Source organism: Neoarius graeffei, chromosome 19, assembly GCF_027579695.1.
Source record: "Neoarius graeffei isolate fNeoGra1 chromosome 19, fNeoGra1.pri, whole genome shotgun sequence".
Classification (NCBI taxonomy): domain Eukaryota; kingdom Metazoa; phylum Chordata; class Actinopteri; order Siluriformes; family Ariidae; genus Neoarius; species Neoarius graeffei.
The window spans coordinates 12,932,027-12,954,639 of record NC_083587.1 but is presented as its reverse complement, the minus strand read 5'-3'; the positions used below and the strand labels follow the sequence as shown (position 1 = coordinate 12,954,639).

Here is a 22,613-nt window from a genome sequence, read left to right as displayed (position 1 = left end):
ACTATGATGTTGGGCCCATTTATCTCATACCAGGGATCATGGATCAGTTTGCATATATCAAAATACTTGAGGAGGTCATGTTGCCTTATGCTGAAGAGGAAATGCCCTTGAAACGGGTGTTTCAACAAGACAACGACCCCAAACACACCAGTAAGCGAGCAGCATCAGGGTTCAAGACCAACAAAATGAAAGTTATGGAGTGGCCAGCCCAATGCCTGGACCTTCATCCGATAGAAAACTTGTGGGGTGACATCAAAAATGCTGTTTCTGAGGCAAAACCAAGAAATGCAGAGGAATTGTGGAATGTTGTCAAATCATCCTGGGCTGGAATACCTGTTCACAGGTGCCAGAAGTTGTCAGAAACTGTGGTTATACAACTAAATATTAGTTTAATTATTCACAGGAATACTAAATCCTTAAGATTTTTTCAGTTTATACAGTAAATATTTGGAGTTTGTAATGAAAAATGCAGACACTGCTATTTTTTTGAACAGCCCAATGTTCATTTTTCTTCATTTTCTGTAAAGTAATTAAAATACTGATACATTTTTCTTCATGTTTTGATGTAGAATATAATGTGCATTGTTCCCAATGCATGGAAATAAAAACTATTATAAGGATTTTGAGCTTTACTCACGTTTTTAAACACACTGCTATTATTTTGAACACAACTGTACGTCTGCAACATTATCGCTAGCTCTAAAAGCACAGACAGCTTCATTGCAAGCTTTCTCTTGGAATAAAACGTTTACATACCTCAATATGCTTCCGCAAGTTGGACAGCGAATTTTTGTAGGCCGTGATGTAGTTCGTTTTCAGCAAACATTTAAAATGAAACGAATTCTTTAATCCTTTCAGAAAACTGAAACATGGGTTCGAGGTATGGCCATGGGTGTGTGCATTCCCCAGAAGAGCTGCCTCCTCCCATTCTACCATCAACTGATCGAGTTCAAATAATGCTGTTGAGAAATAATTGAACTTGATTTTATACACTCTATGGATGTGACATGACCCTAGTGATTACTGATCGGCTGTCTCAGTGTCACCTGCGAAAAAACCAATCACGTTTTAGAAAAGAAAAGAAAAAATATCTACTTTCAAAGCTGCTTCATAGTAATGAGTAGGACCTTGATAGAAATGTAGTGGAGTAAAAAGTACGATATTTGCCTTTCAAATGTAGTGAAGTTAAAGTCATAAGTCTCATCTCATTATCTCTAGCCGCTTTATCCTTCTACAGGGTCGCAGGCAAGCTGGAGCCTATCCCAGCTGACTACGGGCGAAAGGCGGGGTACACCCTGGACAAGTCGCCAGGTCATCACAGGGCTGACACATAGACACAGACAACCATTCACACCTACGGTCAATTTAGAGTCACCAGTTAACCTAACCTGCATGTCTTTGGACTGTGGGGGAAACCGGAGCACCCGGAGGAAACCCACACGGACACGGGGAGAACATGCAAACTCCGCACAGAAAGGCCCTTGCCGGCCACGGGGCTCGAACCCGGACCTTCTTGCTGTGAGGCGACAGCGCTAACCACTACACCACTGTGCCGCCCAAAGTCATAAGTTTTCAAAAAAAATAATACTGAAGTAAAGTACAGATACTCAAAAAGTGTACTTAAGTACACTTGTACTCAAGTAAACATACTTTGTTACTGTCCACCTCTGGTGATGTCTTTCCTCACATTTTCAATAGCAGCCATGATGCCATCAAACCTGGTGGAAAACTCAGTTTTCATGTTGTTAATAGCAGTCAAAATGACAGCTGACGTAGGACCGGACTCTTCAGCAGCTGTAACATTTTTATCTGAAGTTGTTTCATCCGGAGTCAAACTAGCATTAGCCTCCTTGGTGTCCCTAGTGTAGGTGCTAGCCGTGGGTTTGTTGCTGGTGCTCGGCATTGCAAAGTCTGACAGTTTAGCCTGCAAAGTTTTGTTTTGACTTTGGCTGACTTTCCTTTGTGACCTAGGCATTACCTTTAGCTTATCTTGCGAATTGGGAGTATTTTACTAGCCCAAATATGATGTTTTAGAAGGATTTAGTCGACAGGATAGTGGAGCAAGCTAGCACACGTCCACTCAGTGCGCCGCCATCTTCCCGATCCCTCAGACAGACTTTTACACACTGACTCTGACCTCACACACACAAAATATTAGTCATTTTTCTAATATTTTTTGGATTAGTTTTCTCCTTGTGCTGGTGCTATCGGTGATTCCACAAACGCCTCGACTCAGGACTGCAATGTCAAAGTGTAAAGCAGACCAAATCAATTCACAAATCAATTCATCAAGTTCGTGTTATAAACGTGAATTTTGAGAAGGAAATCTCTCTCTCACACACACACACACACACACACACACACACACACACACACACACAACACTTGGACTCGTATGTCCCCAGTGTTGATTATTTTCCTATAATCACATGTTCAATCGTGGTTTATTCCTGACTTCTGAATTATCTCCATCAGTACACTTTAGATTCCAATAATCTGTTTGCTCCGACTTTTACAAAGTCTTCTCTCTGCATCTCTGTGGAATGCTCATGTTTTCTCTCCTGCTTTCTCATTGCTGTGATTTATGATTTAATGTCTCTATCTCAGAGTTCGAGGTCCATCCATCACTCCCTCCTTGAGGATGACCGTTTGGCTTCTGCAGTCTTTCCGCCCCAAATAGGGAAGGAGAACCGAGCCTAAAAAAACAAATCCTCTATCTGCTATGCATTTTTATCTGCACACATCAGCGAGAAGGCGGGGAATTTTTCCTCCTTCACAGTTCACCACTGGCTCTTCTGGAGAACTGATCATCACAAGAGCCTTTTATTTAACACTCAAACTCTTTTGATCAATCAGTCATTTCAGCAATGCTTTCTTTTTTATGGAAATACCCCTTCAGTGTCCCTGAGGGAAAATGCCCACGTGGAGAGCCGAGTTTCTCATTTTAGCCTGGAATGAGAGTCGGGGATCTCCATTTCAGAGTCATGTGAGAAAATAACACACGTCCGCATTGTCTGATGGAAGATTCACCAAACCACAGAAGATGTCAGGCTCATCTCCTTCATATTCCATCACACTTTGCTTATCTCCTCTCTCTCTCTCGCTCTCTCTCTCTCTGACATTTGATTCCAATTGACTTATTTCCTCCTTCCCTTTGTAATAAAACAGGGCCTCTCAGACTGGGGGCCTCCTTTCTGCAGCCAAATTCTTGATTCCCCATGTGCAATGAGGCATTGCGTCAAACATCCATAACTCACCGTGCACTCCGCATGTTCCATGTTCTGTGTTCCTCCATATCATATATGATAATGATATAACATTAATAATGTTATTAACAAAATTACATTAATGTGCTTTAGGGCTTATTTCTATATGAAGTGACTTGAGAGCCGTCGTTCCAAATCACACACTGCTAACTGTACAGTGCGCCAGGACATGTGTTTCTGAGCATGAAGTCCAATTCCCAAAGCAGTTCCTCACACACACACACACACACACACACACACACACACACACACACACACACAATGTGGACCAGATTTAGAGTGAGTCACCCTCACCATGTTCTCGTCAGATGTACAACATCACACCAAAGTTGCTGAAGGATGCAAAAGGAAATAAAAAATTGAGTAAAGGGGAGGATTTATCTAAAGCAAGTCAACTCTGTTCTTGGCTCAAGTTGTCTCCTGGGTTAAAGAGACTCCCCCTCACACACACACACACACACACGGTGAATTTAGAGTTTGTTTCCTGGCGTCAGTTAAACTGCACCAAGCCAAACTCTGAGCTCTGTGCCGCTCCTCACTTCTGGAAAATCCAGAGTTTCCAGCTCAGCCATTGGTCAATCACTTGTTTTTCTTTTTCTCTTTCTTTTTTTTCCCTCATTGTATTTCTCCTCCTCCCTCCCTCACAGCGTCTGGGTGCCAGATATTAGCTGGCGTGTTTGCAGCATTGTTTAAGTCGCCTGCTTTTCAGCTCGAGGTCGTGTCAACATGCGGCCTGCAGAGAGAGTGCAGCTACACACAGCTGGCTGAGTGAGATAGAGCACAAACACCACGAGAAGGGAGGGAGAGAAAACGGAGGGAGGGAAGAAAGACAAAGAGAAGTGCACATGAAAAAGGAAGTTTGAAAAAGTGCAGACAAAAGATTTTTCCTTCATTGTTCTGTCTTCAAGCACATGGTTTCTACAGTCAGAACACATTCACTGTTCACTGATTTGCAGTTGGTTTATCATTAATAATAATAATAATAATAATAATAATAATAATAATAGATGAATAAAGGTAGGATTCATCTGGGAGTCACACTGCATTCTGGATTGTGATTGGTCAGGTGTTTATTAATCACAGGTTTATATTAACGCACTTGTTACATTTCTGTCGCAACAGCTCGTCCACAGGAACTCGTATAGCTGAGGCTTCACATAAATGAATCAAAAAACACATTCAGCGGATTAAAAGCATGTGTAGTCGCTGATATGGTGAGGTTTTCTGTAAGGAGATGTTTATTTAACATTTATGGAAGGAATCTCCAGTGTCAGCGCTTTGTACTGTTTTACTTAAGGCTTAAAAGATTCAAGGTAAGAGTCAGCGAGAGGAAAACAGCTCTGACCAGAAAAGAGATAAAAAAAGAGTGTTTATGAAAAGAGAGAGAGAGAGATTACTGACAGCAGCATCACACAGCAATGGAACAAATCACTGAACACAAGCACACAATCAAAGAATAACTGAAAAATACAGGCAGAGATTCATTCAGTAAAAGTTCTGTGTCTGATTCGTGTGGTTTAATCACACAGAGCACAGAGGGAGAGAGGCTCCTGAGGGTTCTGAGGCTCCTGAGGTTCTATGGATCCTGAGGATTCTGTAGCTCGTTAGTGATTCATAATTATATGTGACTATAAGCAGAAAATAAACTCTATAAACTGTCAATAAACTCTATGCACTATATAAACTCTTTAAACTCTATATAAATTATATAAGCTCCATAAACTCGTTATAATTTCTCTATAAACTGTCAAGAAACTCTATATAAACTATATAAACTCTATATAAACTATATAAACTCTATATAAACACTAAATTAGGTCAGCGTTTCTCAACCTTTTTTCAGTCACGGCACCCTTCAGAAGTATGCAAATTCTCAAGGCACCCCCATATAAAATATATGCAGTCATGCTGACTATACGCTGACCCCAGCAGTGACATTGTTACATGGGAAAGGGGGCCGTGAGACAAATTTTGATGATGCATGAGGCGGCGATGATCTGCATTAGTGTAACTATCGTTTTTTGGAATTTTAATTCATTTTATTTATTTCAGTGTTAGAATATATAATTTTTTGACGGCACCCCTAATTAAGCCAGACGGCACCCCAGGGTGCCACGGCACCCTAGTTGAGAAAGGCTGAATTAGGTTAACAAGGGGCGGCCTTGGACTGAAGTGCCCCTGAGCAAGGCGCCTAACCCCCAGCTGCTCTCTGGGCACTGCAGTATAGCTGCACACTGCTGTGTGTGTGTGCGTGTGTGTGTGCTCATTGCTCACTTTTGTCTGTGCGTGCATGTGTTCACTGCTTCAGATGGGTTAAATGCAAAAGACAAATTTCACTGTGCTTGAGTGTGCGTGTGATAAATGACAAGACTTCTTCTTCTTCTTCTTCTTAAATATTGTGTAGATTGGTATTGATCAGGAGAGGAACATCTCAGTGTCCATGTTTATGGGGTTTCAGTTGATCCTGTGATGTGAAGCTGACACAGGAGAAGCTCAATAAATCTCTCCTAAGAGCTCCACGTCCCTGCAGATGCCCTGATGAGGAACCATACAAACACACGACTCCCCAGCAGGCTGGAGAAATCACAAACACATGAGGATTGAGTTCTACACATGTCGGATAAATTCATCCTGACGGTTGTTCTCAAATAAAATACAAACCATGCTGGATAAACTGCAGGGGGAATCTATTGTTTTCATTGAAATATATTTTCAGATTCAGTGTTTGAGAATGTGTGGGTGTTAAAAAAGAAGACAGATCAGAATTTACAGCACAGGAAATAAAGGGACCCTTGAGAAACCAAGTGTAGCATTGTGAAACTTTTAGAACTGGTTCTCTGTGATCTTATGCTTTAGAGAGAAACATGAAATGTGATTTAGGGTCTTCATGAGGATTGGGTTTGAAGGAACATTGCACAAATCCAGTGATCTGTATAATCTATATATAAACATTCTTTGACTTGTAAAGGCCGATACCACAGAATGTTTCATTACCTGAGAAGGTTCCGATTACAACTAAACCTTTTAAACTCAGTGAAGGCACTGGTAGGTTCAGATTCTTATTCCTCAATCTTCCAACTCTGTTTAGTTTCACTTCGTTTACAGGATGATACGGCTCACTGTGATCAGGGTTGCGCAAGTTCACACTTTACAAGAGCTAGCTCAAAGTTCTGTTCCTACAGATTAAAATCAACTCGTTCACATTCATTTCTTCTGAATTGTTTTTAATCAGCAATTAAAATATCAAATTTCACCTCCCATGAGAAAACTCTTGGAATCTACCTTACCGATATAAACAAATCAGTTGTGTCATGACCAGCGGAGAGGATCACATCACCAAAAGATGACATGGTCAAGACAAAGAACACGCAAGAAAATTGAATTGGTTATTTTCCAAAGCTTGATCCTGAGACATCTTAACACATCATATTTCATATCACAATATAAAAGATAATTTTTTGCCTGTTATCTCTGATTCTGGTGCACGAGTATTATTCATTGTTGCCAGACTGAATAACGTTCACATTCATGTTCATTAGTTGCAAACTGATTTGTTCTGTTCACCAAAATTATGAGCTTGTTCAATAAACAGTGCTCACTTAGTGCATTCATGAACAACACTTACTCGGATTATCGGACAGTCTACACCACTTTAAGGAGTCGACTGTCCAAAGAACCCTGAGGAACCTTTTTTTTTTCTTTAAGACATTTAAACTAGTGCAGAAGAGTAAACTAGTTCCAGACAAATTCTGAGATTATGTTCTTGTCTTTATCAGGAATTATTTCATTCATTCTTTCTTCCGTAAGGACTTTATCCTGATCAGAGTGGTGGCTTCGGAGTCTGATCCGAAAATACTGAGCATGAGGAGGAAATTCACCCTACTCTAGAGAGGTCCCAACACGATTCAGTGTAAAGCCTTAAAGAAAATCTCTCGCAAATAAACATTGAGCTAAAAGTCGGTCTTCATGTCTGTCCTTTATAAAAAAGCTGCATGTTGAATTTGTTCTTAACGATATAACCATGATGGTGTAGTGGTTAGCACTGTCACCTCACAGCAAGAAGGTTCTGGGTTCAAGCCCCGTGGCCGGCGAGGGCCTTTCTGTGTGGAGTTTGCATGTTCTCCCTGTGTCTGTGCAGGTTTCCTCTGGGTGCTCCGGTTTCCCCCACAGTCCAAAGACATGCAGGTTAGGCTAATTGGTGGCTCTAAATTGACCATAGGTGTGAATGTGAGTGTGAATGGTTGTTTGTCTCCATGTGTCAGCCCTGCAATAACCTGGCAACTTGTCCAGGGTGTACCCCGCCTCTTGCCCATCGTCAGCTGGGATAGGCTCCAGCTTGCCTGTGACCCTGTACAGGATAAGTGGCTACAGATAATGGATGGATGGATATAACCACTAAAGTGATGAAAATGGATGGGACTATTTTCTGTCAGGGAGGCCTCTATTGTGCGTGATGTCATTTTCTGCGAGCACAGTGGAGGTGTACAAATGCATGCTATACTAGTGTCATCAAGGCAAAGTATTCTGTCAGGGATGGTTGGAGACAGATGTAAGTGCAGAAGAGCTTTATTATACAGAAAAGTGCAAACAGTCCAAATCATCAGGCATGTATCGTGACTGGTAAAACAGGCAAAAGGTCGAGTGAGGCACAAACACAAAATCGTAGACAGAAGCAGGGTCAAAAACGAGGAACAGGAAACAGAGACCTAGAAATCAGTCAGGAAACAAGGCTCGGTAATGTGTCACAACAACACAATACGTCGCAAAGTAAGTCTGCATTCTGAGTCCTTATTTAGGTGCGCTGATTGCGCCTTAATCCCGTGCAGGTGTGTGTCATTCATGGCGCGCAAGTCAGTTCGGAGCGTGCCTAAGAGTCCTTCTGTTGCGTGTGCAGGTGTGACAACTAGACTGCAGTATAATATTATGGTCTAGAGTGACTTCGCAGTTCTCATCTCATCTCATGCCGCTTTATCCTGTTCTACAGGGTCACAGGCAAGCTGGAGCCTATCCCAGCTGACTACGGGCGAAAGGCGGGGTACACCCTGGACAAGTCGCCAGGTCATCACAGGGCTGACACATAGACAACCATTCACACTCACATTCACACCTACGGTCAATTTAGAGTCACCAGTTAACCTAACCTGCATGTCTTTGGACTGTGCGGGAAACCGGAGCACCTGGAGGAAACCCACGCGGACACAGGGAGAACATGCAAACTCCGCACAGAAAGGCCCTCGCCGGCCACGGGGCTCAAACCCGGACCTTCTTGCTGTGAGGCGACAGCGCTAACCACTACACCACCGTGCTGCCCGACTTCTCAGTTCTCCACAAATTAAGGTAATGCAGTATTAGAAAGGGAATCAAAATAAAGTAGTGGCTAGTTTATCTCATCTCATTATCTCTAGCCGCTTTATCCTGTTCTACAGGGTCGCAGGCAAGTTGGAGCCTATCCCAGCTAACTATGGGCGAAAGGCGGGGTACACCCTGGACAAGTCGCCAGGTCATCACAGGGCTGACACATAGACACAGACAACCATTCACACTCACATTCACACCTACAGTCAATTTAGAGTCACCAGTTAACCTAACCTGCATGTCTTTGGACTGTGCGGGAAACCGGAGCACCCGGAGGAAACCCATGCGGACACAGGGAGAACATGCAAACTCCACACAGAAAGGCCCTCGCCGGCCACGGGGCTCGAACCCGGACCTTCTTGCTGTGAGGCGACAGGGCTAACCACTACACCACCGTGCCGCCGTGGCTAGTTTATTGCCTGTTTATTTAAAATAAAAATATTTACATGCTTATCTTCCATCCGTTTGATGCGTGACACGGTATGCTGGCGTGCGGAATCCTACGTCACGCAGCGTCACCCTTGTTTCTGTCTCCTAGTACATCCATGTATCTGGCTAATCCAGTATGGCCGCGCCCGGGGAAATGACCCAACGGACTGGCGTTACAACTTTAACGGTTTTTAAAGCTAAAGTCGGCTTAATTTTTTCATCTAGAACATCTTGTATTAATGTATAATGATGACAGTTAAAGTTAAAGTCCTTCCCACGCCATGTGGCGCATCGGGCGGCGCCGATCTCCGTTTCCACAGCCCTCGGCCTCTCGCCTATTACATAGCTAGGGTTACAGTGGGGGGCTAGTCCTCTGGTAACCACGAGAGTTTAACTCCCCACTCACATCTGTATTGCAGCGTGCCTTGCCAGATGGTAGTAGGTACCATTTTTATGATGGTCTTTGGTAATGATGACAGTTCACAACCCCATAATTTCCAAATGTCCTGGTTCATCGCTTTAATGGTTCCTCATGTATCCTGTGAGAACTTTTAGACTGTTCCATGTGGAACTTAAAAAAACCAGATGGAGTCAGGTTCAGAAAGTTCCAAACAGAAACTTTCTTCTTGGAAAATAAGAAACTTTAAAGAGCCCTTGTTTGAATCACATAAGGTTCTATCATGGGCGTAGCGGACGCGGGGTACGCGGGGTACATGTCCCCGCACGTCCCGTATTTGTGCCCTCTGTCCCCCGCACTTTTTACAGCCATTATAGGGCTCGAAATTCATATATTTTTTTCACCAGCCAGCCGGACTAGTTCCCTTCCAAAGTAACTCGCCAAACAGAAAATCAACTCGCCAAAATTTGTTCATGTATGAATTTTACTTCTGTCAAAAATAACACAAAAGAGAGTAGTTACCATTGTTCATGACTAATGTGCATTTATTTCAAGACCCGAGTATTTTGATACTGTTTTTTTTTTTTGCACACTTTACAAATTGGCATTTGCTGTTCCACGTCCTCCTCGCGATATCCAAAAAAATGCCAGATGACTGACCCCTTAGCTACTAGTTCTTTTAGGAACCGATTCATCCGCTTCCATTTTTAATTTGTCGCTGAAATTGACAGAGCTTACACAGTAGCCTATGCAACATCAGCGATTGCACGAACTGAGTCAGCGCTGTAAACCGAAACTAGGAAATCTTCCCGCAAGTTCCTTTCAGCACCGAGATGTCGCCCGGGATTGGTTGGAGAGTGCGTGACGTTATGGTTTGTTTTTACCCTTAGGCAGCCTCTCACGTTACTGCCTGAGGGACAGGGAGAAAACCACCGGAAAATGTTTTAAACAAACGCAACAAACGCAAGTCGGCAGATGACCATAAAATACTCGATAGTTACGATATAATAATTATCTCACAGAATTTTCGGAGATATATCGAGTATATTCGATATATATCGCACAGCCCTAGTCTGAATCTTCGCTTCATATATATTTTTTATTTTCAGCTAGCCAGCCGGGCTGGCAAGTGACAGGAATTATCCGCCAAATGACAAATTAAGTCGCCTCGGGCGACCGGACCACCGCGAATTTCGAGCCCTGCATTACAACCACTCATCTCATCTCATTATCTCTAGCCGCTTTATCCTGTTCTACAGGGTTGCAGGCAAGCTGGAGCCTATCCCAGCTGACTACGGGCGAAAGGCGGGGTACACCCTGGACAAGTCGCCAGGTCATCACAGGGCTGACACATAGCCACAGACAACCATTCACACTCACATTCACACCTACGGTCAATTTAGAGTCACCAGTTAACCTAACCTGCATGTCTTTGGACTGTGGAGAAAACCGGAGCACCCGGAGGAAACCCACGCGGACACGGGGAGAACATGCAAACTCCACACAGAAAGGCCCTCGCCGGCCACGGGGCTCGAACCCAGGACCTTCTTGCTGTGAGGCGACAGCGCTAACCACTACACCACCGTGCCGCCCTACAACCACTCAATTCATGTTTAACATGTGGAAATGCGTTTTTCCGAGCCGCCTCTAAACGCATCATGAGCAGGCGGAGCTGAGGCGGCAAACAAACCCCGCTGTCGTGTGTGATCAGAGACGCTTTAGAAAATAGTATTGTATGAGTATCTTTGGTGTGATTCAGATCTGGGCAGTGCTTCTGTATGTTCAGCAAACCAGCCAAGAGGCTAAAGACTTTAGACAGTTTTTTCCAAACAAACCGTGTAAGTTGAGTAATGCTGTTGAATGTAGATAATGTTTAGCTAAAAGATGACAAATAGATGTCAATCTAGTTAGTTAAGCTAGCTAGCTAACTTAGAGGCGGTAGTAACTAGTTACACTCCGTTACATTTACTTGAGTAACTTTTTGGATAAATTGTACTCTTAAGAGTTGTTTTGTTGCAAAATACGTTTTACTTTTACTTGAGTAATATTATTTTAACAATACTCTTACTTGAGTAACGTTACTATTTTGGCTACTCTAAGGTTACTCACTTCTGGGTAGAAAATAAGAATATAAATGTATTTGTGTTCCTTTGACTGTTATTTTTGTAAAGATTTAATTTATTTTTGTGGTAGTTAAAGTTTAAAGGACATGAATTTGCTGATTATTATTACTGTATTCCTAATTCTATTTCAAAATGTTGCTTTCCACATATTTTTTAATCTTTATTGCCACAATAGAAAGAGCAGGGTGAGAGAGGAGACAGTGGACCAGAGGCCAACAGGGATGATTAGGCAGGGTCACAGGTGAGAAGAGAATATAACTAGCTATACTATTCTTAATTCTATTTATACATTTTACTTTATAGGTTTTTAGATTTTGATAGTATATCATTTTCAAGAACTAAAGTCGGTTCCCTGGCGCTGTGCTGTTTGTGGTTATGTGGTTCTTTAGCTGCTAAGGAGAGGTGCAATTGAATCACTGTGAATAAAACATGAAGCTGCTGTTTCTGGATGTTCAGTTTTCTCTGTGAGCTGACGATCCTGACACTGAACTTGTGTTTTAATTAAGCTTTAGCAAACACCAGAACAAACCAACAAAGAAAACCTGAACCCGTTTCACCAACACAGAAACCGAAAGAACACACGCACGGTGTGTGTGTGTGTGTGTTTTGCATGTTCGTGCTCCTCCTCCTCTTTGCTCTGGTGTTTGTTCCCCCTCTTCATATGTACAGAACAGGAACCGGAGCTGGAGCTTTTGTCTCGCGCTCTCGGTCATCATGTCGAGCTCGCGCACGATGCAGTATATCGGTCTCCTGCTGCTCGCCGCCATTCTGCTGCAGACCATCGCGGTGGCCGTCACCTTCATCTACTTCAGCAACGTCCTGAGCACGGTAAGAACCGGGATTCGAGCTGAACACCGCCGGAGCAGAGACACTTCACTCCACTTGGGTCTGAGAGTGAAAGTCGTTCCTGCGCGCGCGGCGGAAACTTTAGCGCAGGTTTAAACTTCCGGTGAATTTTTGGAGAAAAAATGTGAAAATGCAAACACAAATGTGTTCCGTTTCTCTGCGCGCAGGAGCTTCAGCTTGGTTCAGTTCTGCTCTGGACTCGTTCCAACAGGTTTCTGTACACACACATACGCGTACGTTAAAAATGCTGCTTTGGATCAAGGTTCTGATCTGTGTAAGATTGTGTTGTGTAACGCAGTGCAGAAATCCGAGTGCGCAAAGCTGGGATTCATGAACAATCATCTCTGTCTGATTTAAAGCTGAAGAATAAAGAGGCAAAATGTGACGTGTGGACAGTGACTGGAGAGAGAGAGAGAGAGAGAGAGCGTGTGGAGGTTCTGGTATTTTCATAATATGAGGAAAAATGCTTTAATTAAAAAGTAGGCCAGTGTTTAATCTCCTGCTGCTGCAGAGCCGAATCCCTGAACCCGGAACAGTCCCAAGATCACACACACTGGAATGGCACAAAGCCAGCACGACTCTTTGGCTTGACAGGTTAATAACACACTGCCTCCTGAACCAGGCCCGTTGTGGACAAACTTTATTTGCTCTCGTCCACTTTGGAGCCAACGCGTGTGTAGAACAATCCCACAGCGATCGTAATGCTGAGTTAAATATTTCTTTATTAACAGATGAAGGAGACCTTTTCCAAAAGCAGTGTGTCGTGTCTGATGCGCTCGAACCTGCGCGCACTGAAGGGTTCTGACCCGAGCAGCTCGGAGGGAAAGGACGATCCCTGCTGGCAGGTCACACAACAACTCCACTTCCTCATCGAGAAGGTAAAATCCTCCACCTCCTCCAGGGCAGAAAGTCCTTAATAGCTGATATACACTACCGTTCAAAAGTTTGGGGTCACTTTGAAATGTCCTTATTTTTGAAAGAAAAGCACTGTTCTTTTCAATGAAGATCACTTTAAACTAATCAGAAATACACTCTATACATTGCTAATGTGGTAAATGACTATTCTAGCTAAATTCTACTAAATGTCTGGTTTTTGGTGCAATATCTACATAGGTGTATAGAGGCCCATTTCCAGCAACTATCACTCCAGTGTTCATGTGTTTGCTCATTGCCTCAGAAGGCTAATGGATGATTAGAAAACCCTTGTACAATCATGTTAGCACAGCTGAAAACAGTTGAGCTCTTTAGAGAAGCTATAAAACTGACCTTCCTTTGAGCAGATTGAGTTTCTGGAGCATCACATTTGTGGGGTCGATTAAATGCTCAAAATGGCCAGAAAAAATGTCTTGACTATATTTTCTATTCATTTTACAACTTATGGTGGTAAATAAAAATGTGACTTTTCCTGGAAAACACAAAATTGTCTGGGTGACCCCAAACTTTTGAACGGTAGTGTAATATTTCATTTTTAAATGACTAAAAAAATTAAACACACAAATTCAGTGGAATTTAAAACTCAGATGATGTTTGAATGAACGTCGTGTTAAACATCCATGTCGTGTCTCCACAGTCGATGTCTAATCGCTACCAGGAAGAAATCTCCTCAGTGGTTAAAGGTACGAGATGAAAGGTTCCTCTCTCAGGTTGGATGTGTGATAACACCGTGGTGTCTGACTTTAGTGTCACAGTTCAATGTTCAGTTCAGAAGTGAATGTTCATATAAGAGGAGACATGCTGATGTATTTATGAGACATGAGCACTGAAGTGAAAACTGTCACTTTTTCAGATGAAGTGTCCCGAGTCCTTCCCTCGTTGGTGATGCAGGAGCAGGATGATGTCCCACGGCCCAAGATTGCTGCTCATGTTACAGGCAGTTACACACCAGAGAAGGATGCTGGAGGTACATGCGAAACAAATATCTTCTACAGCTCGTATGCAGTTTTAGATACAGACTGATTTTTGTAGAAATCATATTCCAGGGAAAACATTGAATTATTTTGCTCATATAATGATTGTGTGGCTGCTTGGAAGCATCATTAAAACCGAATTAAATACAACAGTAAAATGATTCAGTGTTCCATCATGTGATCATCGTCCAAGTAGCATTTTCATCTGATGAACTGTTGTAGACTGTTGTACTGACTGGAAGCAAAGTCCACACAAACACAAACTTTTATTGCACACCATCAGTCCAGGAAGACACAGAATTCCATAAACAGCACTCGCCTGCTTGTCTGTAAATCGTCTCTGTGCAGATAGTTAAAATATTTCTTGTGTGTGTAGATAAACGATTGACAGTTTGATAAACTCTGCTGGTGCAAAAACACAGTTTGAATTTTGTTGCTGTAGATTTTGACGAAAATGAAAAAAGCTGGTATGTAACTTCAGACTTGTTTTTGAAATGTGCATCTCTTTTGTCTGTGCTGCCAAACTTTGTAACAATGGCACTTTTCTAGCCAAGCCAACCCCATAATCTCTCTCTCTCTCTCTGTAGGTGCCTCCAACAGGAAGGTGTACGGCCAAAAAATCCAGTCGTGGGAATCCGAGAAAGGCCTGGCCTTCCTCCAAAACGTGGATCTGAGGGATGGAGAGCTGGTGGTGCCGCAGGCCGGACTCTACTACATTTATTCTCAGACGTATTTCAAGCACACACTCATAGAGGAAGAGGAACAGGAGGAAGATGACGGTGCGGCCAGGGGAAAGCCAATGCTGCAGTACGTATATAAAAAAGTGGGTTCTTATCCGGTGCCCATCCTCCTGATGAAGAATGCAAGGACGACCTGCTGGTCCCGGGACGCTGAGTTTGGACTGTACTCCATCTACCAGGCGGGGCTTTTCCAACTAGGAGGCGGAGACAGGCTGTTTGTAACCGTCAGTAACCTAAGCACCATTGAAATGGACGAGAAGTCGAGCTTTTTTGGTGCTTTCTTGGTCAGCTAGGTCCAACAAGCGACAATGACCAGGAGGTCCTTTAATGCTTTCTGTGTGTCAGTGGAGCGACAAGACTCGGCTTGTGATTTTTTTTTTACTGAGCTCTCTTTGGAATGCTGCCAGAGATCAAATCTTCTGTATATGTGTGCTGAGCGAGTTCACCTGACTTGCACTGATGAGATCTGTGAAATATGGTGAATTTGACTTGATTGATTTACTGAAGAAAAAAAAATTAAAAGCCCAAAGGAAACACGCAGGAGTCAGAAACCACCGAGAGTCAGAGACGAAGCTGAATTCCGTCTGCTCAGGAGACAGGGACAGAAAAATGCTCAGCAGCTCATTTGGGATGAAACCAACTGGTCCCAGTGAACCCTGATGTTCTGAACTGGAATATATTTTATGTCCAGCAGGCAGACTGAGAGTGAAATTCCTGCACTGTGAACGTCTTTACATCATAAAGAATGAGACGCTATTTTAAATCACACTGAGAAATGACACTGAGGTTCATCATCAGTGATTTATTGCGACGTATCGTAGATTTGTAACGTTATTTCCTGTCTGTAAAGCATCAGTGTTGAATGAATTTGGAACTACCCTAAAGAAAACGTGAGGAATCTTCTGGATAAAAACAGCTATGATTTCTTTACATTCTGAAACTTTTTATAAACACAACTTCATTATGAACTTTCAGCATCATCTCTGCTTTGATGTTTGTTTATTTATGGATAAATCTAAACAAAATGATGAACGAGTGTTCGAGGGACAGCGCCGAGTGGTTTGTTCCAAATGAGAAACTGTAGAAGTTCAAACTGAGAAATCAGCTGTGTAAATTTATTCATTATTTTTACTACATGAACAGAGATTTCACAAAACCTACACTGAATAAAGTCTCTTGTGAACTCTGGAGTTTCAGTTCATGAAGTCTATGAGTTTGAGGAAAGTTTGCTGTAGTGTTGAACACGACCAGCCTTTGTGTGTGAACAAAATGAAATGATTCTAATCATAATCCCGAGCTCTGAAGGAAAGCAGATGTTTTTTAAAAAGTTCTGGAGTTGCACAAGTGTCACATTGACATTTTATTGTGCAAGAAGGAAACCTGTCGAGTCTGTGGGGCAGAGAGGAGATATCGCTTTACATTTAACTCAGAACAGCTCATTTTAAAATATCAGATAACAAAACCATGTGTGTCTCATTTCAGGACCGTTTCCCGTGAGTCACTACCTTCTGGGTCGTGTTTATCTGAGAGATTGAAGCACGCTCGCTCACTCACGGTGCCTGTACACACTGTAAGAGAAGCTGGAGGAATGGGGGGGGGGGGGGGGGGGGGGGGGAACAAAAAAACTGAGGTCATGGATCAGGGTCAGTTTTTGGGCTCTGCTCTCTCACTAACCTACAGCCACAAACCCGATGTTCCACATGTGCCTAATGAAGGCTTTATAATAAAAGTACAACAAGCAACAGAAGGTGTGTTAATTTCTGTAGAAACACTAACATTTATCAACAAAACTTCAAATGCAAAGCACACACAGGTTTGTTTTGTGTATACAGGAATAAAACTGGATATAAAACGATTCCTGTGAAAGTTCATGTGAAAATTCAGAAATTAAAGGCTGAACTTATCTTTCAGTCTGACTAAACCCTGTGCAGAACCCTTCACCTGGGGGGGGAATGCTGACGTGTCACATCTCACCTTAATTATGAAAGCATGGCTAGTATTGACTCTTTGCTGTCCCTCTACTGCCCACTTGTGGTCTTAAATGTGAACAGCATCAAACCCATCAGCAAATAAAAAGCTGTTTTGGGTGCATGATATTTGAAAAGTTAATTTTTCATTCATCAAAAAAAAAAAAAAAAAGACAAGTCAGATTTTGATTTTTTGTGGAAATATGTTACATTTATATTACAGGAATTTAAATGCCCAAGGGGGGGAGGGGGGGTTTAGACAGCATAAACTAGCACAAACAGGACTGCAACATAATTTAGACAGAAACCAAACATACTGCATCTCAGTGAATTGCATCTGTAGAAATCCTGATGAAGCCCTACACGGCCTGTAATCTATGTTAAGTGATGCCCAATAAATACTGCAAATGTAGTTAATGTAACTTAAAAAATATCATAAAATGTACTTTTAAATCGGGTTTCATAAGTTGGTGTACAAAAAAGCTTATAAATACAACCAGTCTCTACTGCCGTAGCAGGTACCATTTCATCCAACAGGTCTCGTCTTCTAGCCTACAAACTGAAAATCATCCACAAATCCACATAAACATGACCCTCAACAATGAGGTCAGGCATCTCTTTGCTAAAGTTCATGCCGTATAGATCACTTGTACTGAAATTGGGGGGGGGGGGGGAAATCCCATCAACTTACAGTAACATGACTCAAGTCACAATAGTGTGTAAGACAATTTAAAAAAAAAAAAAAAAAAACACGCATTACAAGTGATTTATAGGCACAAGCTTCAGCAATGACTAATTCAATAACATGAACTGGAACAGAATCACAGTAGCTGCCTTATTGACGACTCCACTGGCTCGTCCCCGGGACGCGAGTGAGCCGGGCTGGAATAAGGAATAAGCGTTCACACGATAATGAGAGCATTGTGCATGGCTCAACAGTCAAACCTCATGTCCAACGCCTCGTCCTCGTGAGGCCCGGCCGCCAGGAACGAGGCCATGGGTGAACCTGCCGCTGAGGTGACGCTCAGCGTGCCAGGAGTCCCACTGCTGCTGGCGTTCTTCATTGCGATGCTGGTGAGGTTGATGCCAAGCGTGAGCCTCGTCTGTTCCAGGGCTTTTTCTGGCACCGCAAACGCTTCCAGTTTCTTCTCGCCATTGGCCATATAGGAATTCTGGCAGCCGCGGCATATGCAGTCCAGACAGGCCTTGCGGTTGGAATAGCAGGGGCAGCGCTGACCCCGACATGTAAGAACACTTGGGTTTTGGGTGGCCCTGCCACATTTACAGCCCTTCTTCTCCTGCGGCTTCTTGTACACCACCTTTGTCGGACTCCCTGGCACCAGAGGATTACTCACCAGTCTCTCTTTTGTCTTGTCTTTTGTTTTTGGGGCGCTCTGTTTGGACTTTGCGTACGCCTTTTTAGGTCCATGCTGCTCAATACTCTTTTTGATGGGTTTATTGGGCACTATCAGAGCTTTGCCCACTTTAGGAAGTCCTCCACCGTTTGGGACAGCGGCCATGTTTGGTGTGACGAGCGCTGGAGCTTTAGGTTCACACTTTATAGGAACGGGCACTGAGGCACCAAGAGCCGGGCCTCTGATGATAGTGGAGATGGGCAGGGGCTGGATCTTCTCACTGTCACTTTCAGAACGCGAACGTTTACGATTTGTACGTGGAATTCTGGGAGTTACGGCGGAACAGGAAATTCCGGAGGACGGTTGTGGGTTGTGATGAGGATGCTGGGGAGCCAACACCCCTGCAGAGTCGAGGGGAAGCGAGGGAAGCGGGCGGGAAGCGTCAGCTGAGGCAGTTGAACAGCCGAAGGGTCTGTTTATATTTCCTGACACCCCGAGGCTCGGCTGAAGAATAGCAGAACACTCTACCTGAGGAACAGGATCAGGCTCCAGAGTCCGAAGCACCTCCTCTACGCTCAGTAAGAGAGTCCCACCTGCATGTTTTATATCCTCTCCAAATTCACACATATCCATGCTGGAGGCACAGAGCTCCTCCCCGGCTGTTGTGACAGCTTCGCACACCGGAATCTCACTGCTGAAGTTCTCCTGCTTCACATCACTCCCCACCTCCACTGTCACACTGGTGTGAGGGGAGGGCAGGCTGGCGGTCAGCTCGTCCATGTTGCTCAACCCGTTACAGTCCTGAAGGCCATTAACTCCCACCGGGCTCGGCGGCTGCTGCTTGATCTCAGACGAGCATGGGGACTGGTGCTCTTCAGAAGGTGTGTCCGAATTTGAGGGAGCAGGAGAGTGCTGCATCAGGTTCAGGGAGAAACTCTCATCTCCTGCCCTGTCTGATGAGAGACCCTCATTCAGCAGAGCGAGGATGTCTGGGGCGCCGCCCACTTCACTGGAAATGTGCTTTGCCAGAGGAGAACCCATGATGTACTCGCACAACTTCCTGTAGCAGTCCACCAGAATACACAACTGCTTGTTCTCCTCGAACTGCTCATAGTCTTTACACCAGCTGCATGATGGCTTCATCATCATCTTCTTTCCTTTGCACGCTTTGCAGACGTAATGCTGGCACGAGGAGTTGGTTGGTGCGATTGGATCCTGGAGCAAATTCCCTGCAGGAGAAACACACAAGATAAATTATAAAAGAGGCTGGAGCTTAAAGCGAGACAGCCTTTCGATTTCATAAAAGCAGTGAAATTTAGCTCCCTCTGAAATTGTCATTGTGATGCATGTTTATTTCTGTAATATCTCACAAAATATCAGGCCATTCTGTGGCTGGGAAGTTATTTAATTTGAGGGAATTCCCAAGCAAATAACGTGCATGAAATTGCTCGCTTTGTGCAGTCAAACAGACAGAGGAAGTCCACGTGCACATGCGCAGGTTTACCACTGACCGTTATATCATTGTCACTAAACGAACAGCTGATCACACTGAGGTGCTCACTGGCCACCGATATTTATTAGTTTGGTCCTGCATTTCCTTTCCATTCGAAGAAAAGAATGTCTTTTCTTATCGCTTTCCGTTACTGTAGTTGGTCTTTCACGTTTCATTCACACACACACACATCCTCCATTTTTCTCTCCTGTTTCAAATTTGTATCCCACAGTGCCTTGCACGAATGGGGAAAGCCCACCACGTGATGCATGACGTAGTACCTTTGGTCATGATGAAGCAAGAAAAAAAACAGCAGATAATTTAGGGCCACATGGCTCTAAATTCATTAATTGTTCCATAAAAAAACTAATAAAATTGGAAGTCTGATTTGAATTCAGTAGCTTTTGATCCACAAAACAAAAATAATTGGGTGTCAGAGAAAATTATGACCTAAACTTGAAAAATCGTAAAGGCAGTACAGCTTTAACTTCTTTACACAAACATGCACTAACGGCAGATACGTCGATAGATGGCGCTGTCGGGCAACAAGCCCAAACCAACACTAATGCACAACGTGCAGCAAAAGTTTATTTACATTGGAGTCTGATTCACAAATACATCCACGTCGGATCATAAATATCACGCCCAACTGTCAAAGCTCATCGGCGGATTTCTGATTAATTCAACCTTCATTTTGTGCCAATCACAAACGCCCGTGCACTCGCAGGAAAAATATCTGCAATAATTAAAATAAAAGCAAATGAGGAGCAAGTAGCAAAGCAAAAGCATATGAACACTGGTGTTAATGTGATTAATACAACGAGCTTCAGGGGAGAGAACAGCGATAGACAGACAGACAGACGTGCTGTGATTTGTAGGCAGTGCGCGTGCAGTGGAGTGATCGGGGGTGTGTCGATCACGAACAGCAGTGTGAAATACATCGTGTCAAAATAAACTCAGAGCTGAGACCGGATGTAAACGTACCGCACACCAGGCAGGACAGAGACTGTCTGAAGAACGGCAGCAGTTTGTAGAGCTCGGATAAAGCCTGCGGGTCCCGGGGGTCGCAGCACAGCACCGAGCGGCACGCGGACACGTACAGAGCCGTGGCGTTTACTGGGTTCATGTCCGCACAGGGCTGAAGAGGGGTCAGGATCAGGGGGAAACACAACACCACACAATCTCTGATCTCACGCTGCTGAGAAGTTCGAAGTTAATAACGGCGCAGTGCCCGGTCCTCCCGGTCAGTTGGAAATTAAAACCCTCACACGTGCGGCGTGATGTCGCAGAAACGTCTCTCCTCCACACACAGCACGTCCACCGCCGTTACAGCCGCTGCTCCGTGCACGCGCGCTCTCGCTTCCATGGCAGGAAATACGCAAAAATAATCACAACCGGAGAAATGCAGTACACGCGATCCGGTTGCGTCCCAAATACATCCGAAATGAGGTGCAGAAAAAAAACCTGTTTGTTTACAGAGTCATGAGGGGGGTTTTAATTTAGTTTTTTTTTTAAAAAGCGCAGGAAGTCAGACGGCGGCGCGCGCAGCAGAACCGAAGCTCCCGAATTCAAACGGCCGGATCTCCAGATCTCTCCTCCGCTTCTCTCATACAGAGCTCCGGATTATTTCCCACTATCCAGCCGAGGTTTGTCCCGCACACACCGGAGAGCGGAAGCAGGTGAAGCTCGTTAAGCCCGGTGTGTGGTATTGTTCATGGCGCCGCTGTTGCAAAAACAAAACAGGCCGCTTTTCACCAAGTTCTCCTCAAGCGCCGAAAATCGGTTCCGCTCGCTAACCAGCAGCACCACCGACTCGCTCACAGCGCACACACAAGCACAAAATGCATGCGATTAAATCTCCAAAGCCGCAAAAAACACCACAAAAAGGAAAAATCATGTACAAAAACGGTGAGATGGATTGGACCGGGAGTGCAAGCAAGCTGCGGCTCCGGAGATCAGGAACAAAACAGGCCGCTTTTCTTCCCTCAGCCTCTCTCTCTCTCCCCCACACACAGAGCCCACTTCACTGATAAAATCCGGGTGGAAAGGACCGTAAATAATGTCCACGTCCTGCGTTCCAGGATCTGAAAGGAAAATGAGAGTCAGAGCGCGAGACTGAAATGTGTTTGTGTTTGAAAAAGCTGCTAGCGCTAAATGCTTCTCCTCCCTTATCTCCGCATTAACACAGGGAGGGGGCGCTGTGGCAGAGTCTCGCGAGAACACGCCAACCTTCCGCCTCTCTTGCGAGAATACGATCACATTCAGCAGCTCTCGCGAGAACAAGAGCGACTTTCGCGTGAACCTGTTTCCTTGGTTACATAAACGAGATTCGGGCGGGGCGTGAGGACAAGGGTGGGTGGGGCCTCTCTCTCTCATATTATGAACGGACGTTAATTCTATAAGCAGCGGTTATAAACAAACATTAGTTATGTATGTTATTGCGTAGTTAAATTGCTGCTCATACTCACCAAAAAGTTCTCAACCTTAACCACGACATATATATTTTAGTATATTTATAATAATTTACCCAGGTAGCCTGTACAAGATATGTGAAGGACACAAAACACACTTCCCGTTTCTTCCCACCCTGTAATGTATTACATTTTTAAAACAAACAAAAAACATCACAGTTCACACCACCACCGTTATGGCCAGCGGCCGTGACTTTGCTCTCTGCTTCCGAACAAGCTGCAATGTGTGAATAAAATAATTCCACTGTGCTGTAATGTTTATGTG

The 22,613-nt window shown here is 43.9% G+C and overlaps 2 protein-coding genes across 2 annotated transcripts; one reads left to right on the top strand and one right to left on the bottom strand.

Annotated features, from left to right (window-relative positions):
* Nucleotides 1-12,233: 12,233 nt before the first annotated feature.
* On the top strand, nucleotides 12,234-16,253 carry tnfsf10 (TNF superfamily member 10). The gene is made up of 5 exons (XM_060899662.1): nucleotides 12,234-12,398; nucleotides 13,148-13,294; nucleotides 13,987-14,032; nucleotides 14,203-14,316; nucleotides 14,911-16,253. Exons 1-5 carry the CDS (start codon nucleotides 12,285-12,287, stop codon nucleotides 15,354-15,356), a joined length of 867 nt encoding a protein of 288 aa, XP_060755645.1. The 5' UTR covers nucleotides 12,234-12,284; the 3' UTR covers nucleotides 15,357-16,253.
* Nucleotides 16,254-17,213: 960 nt separating this feature from the next.
* Nucleotides 17,214-22,097, bottom strand: msl2b (MSL complex subunit 2b). Its single transcript, XM_060899661.1, has 2 exons — nucleotides 20,862-22,097; nucleotides 17,214-19,614 (listed from the first exon to the last, which is right to left on the bottom strand). The coding sequence occupies exons 1-2, from the start codon at nucleotides 21,001-21,003 to the stop codon at nucleotides 17,963-17,965; spliced, it is 1,794 nt and encodes a 597-aa protein (XP_060755644.1). The 5' UTR covers nucleotides 21,004-22,097; the 3' UTR covers nucleotides 17,214-17,962.
* Nucleotides 22,098-22,613: the final 516 nt, after the last annotated feature.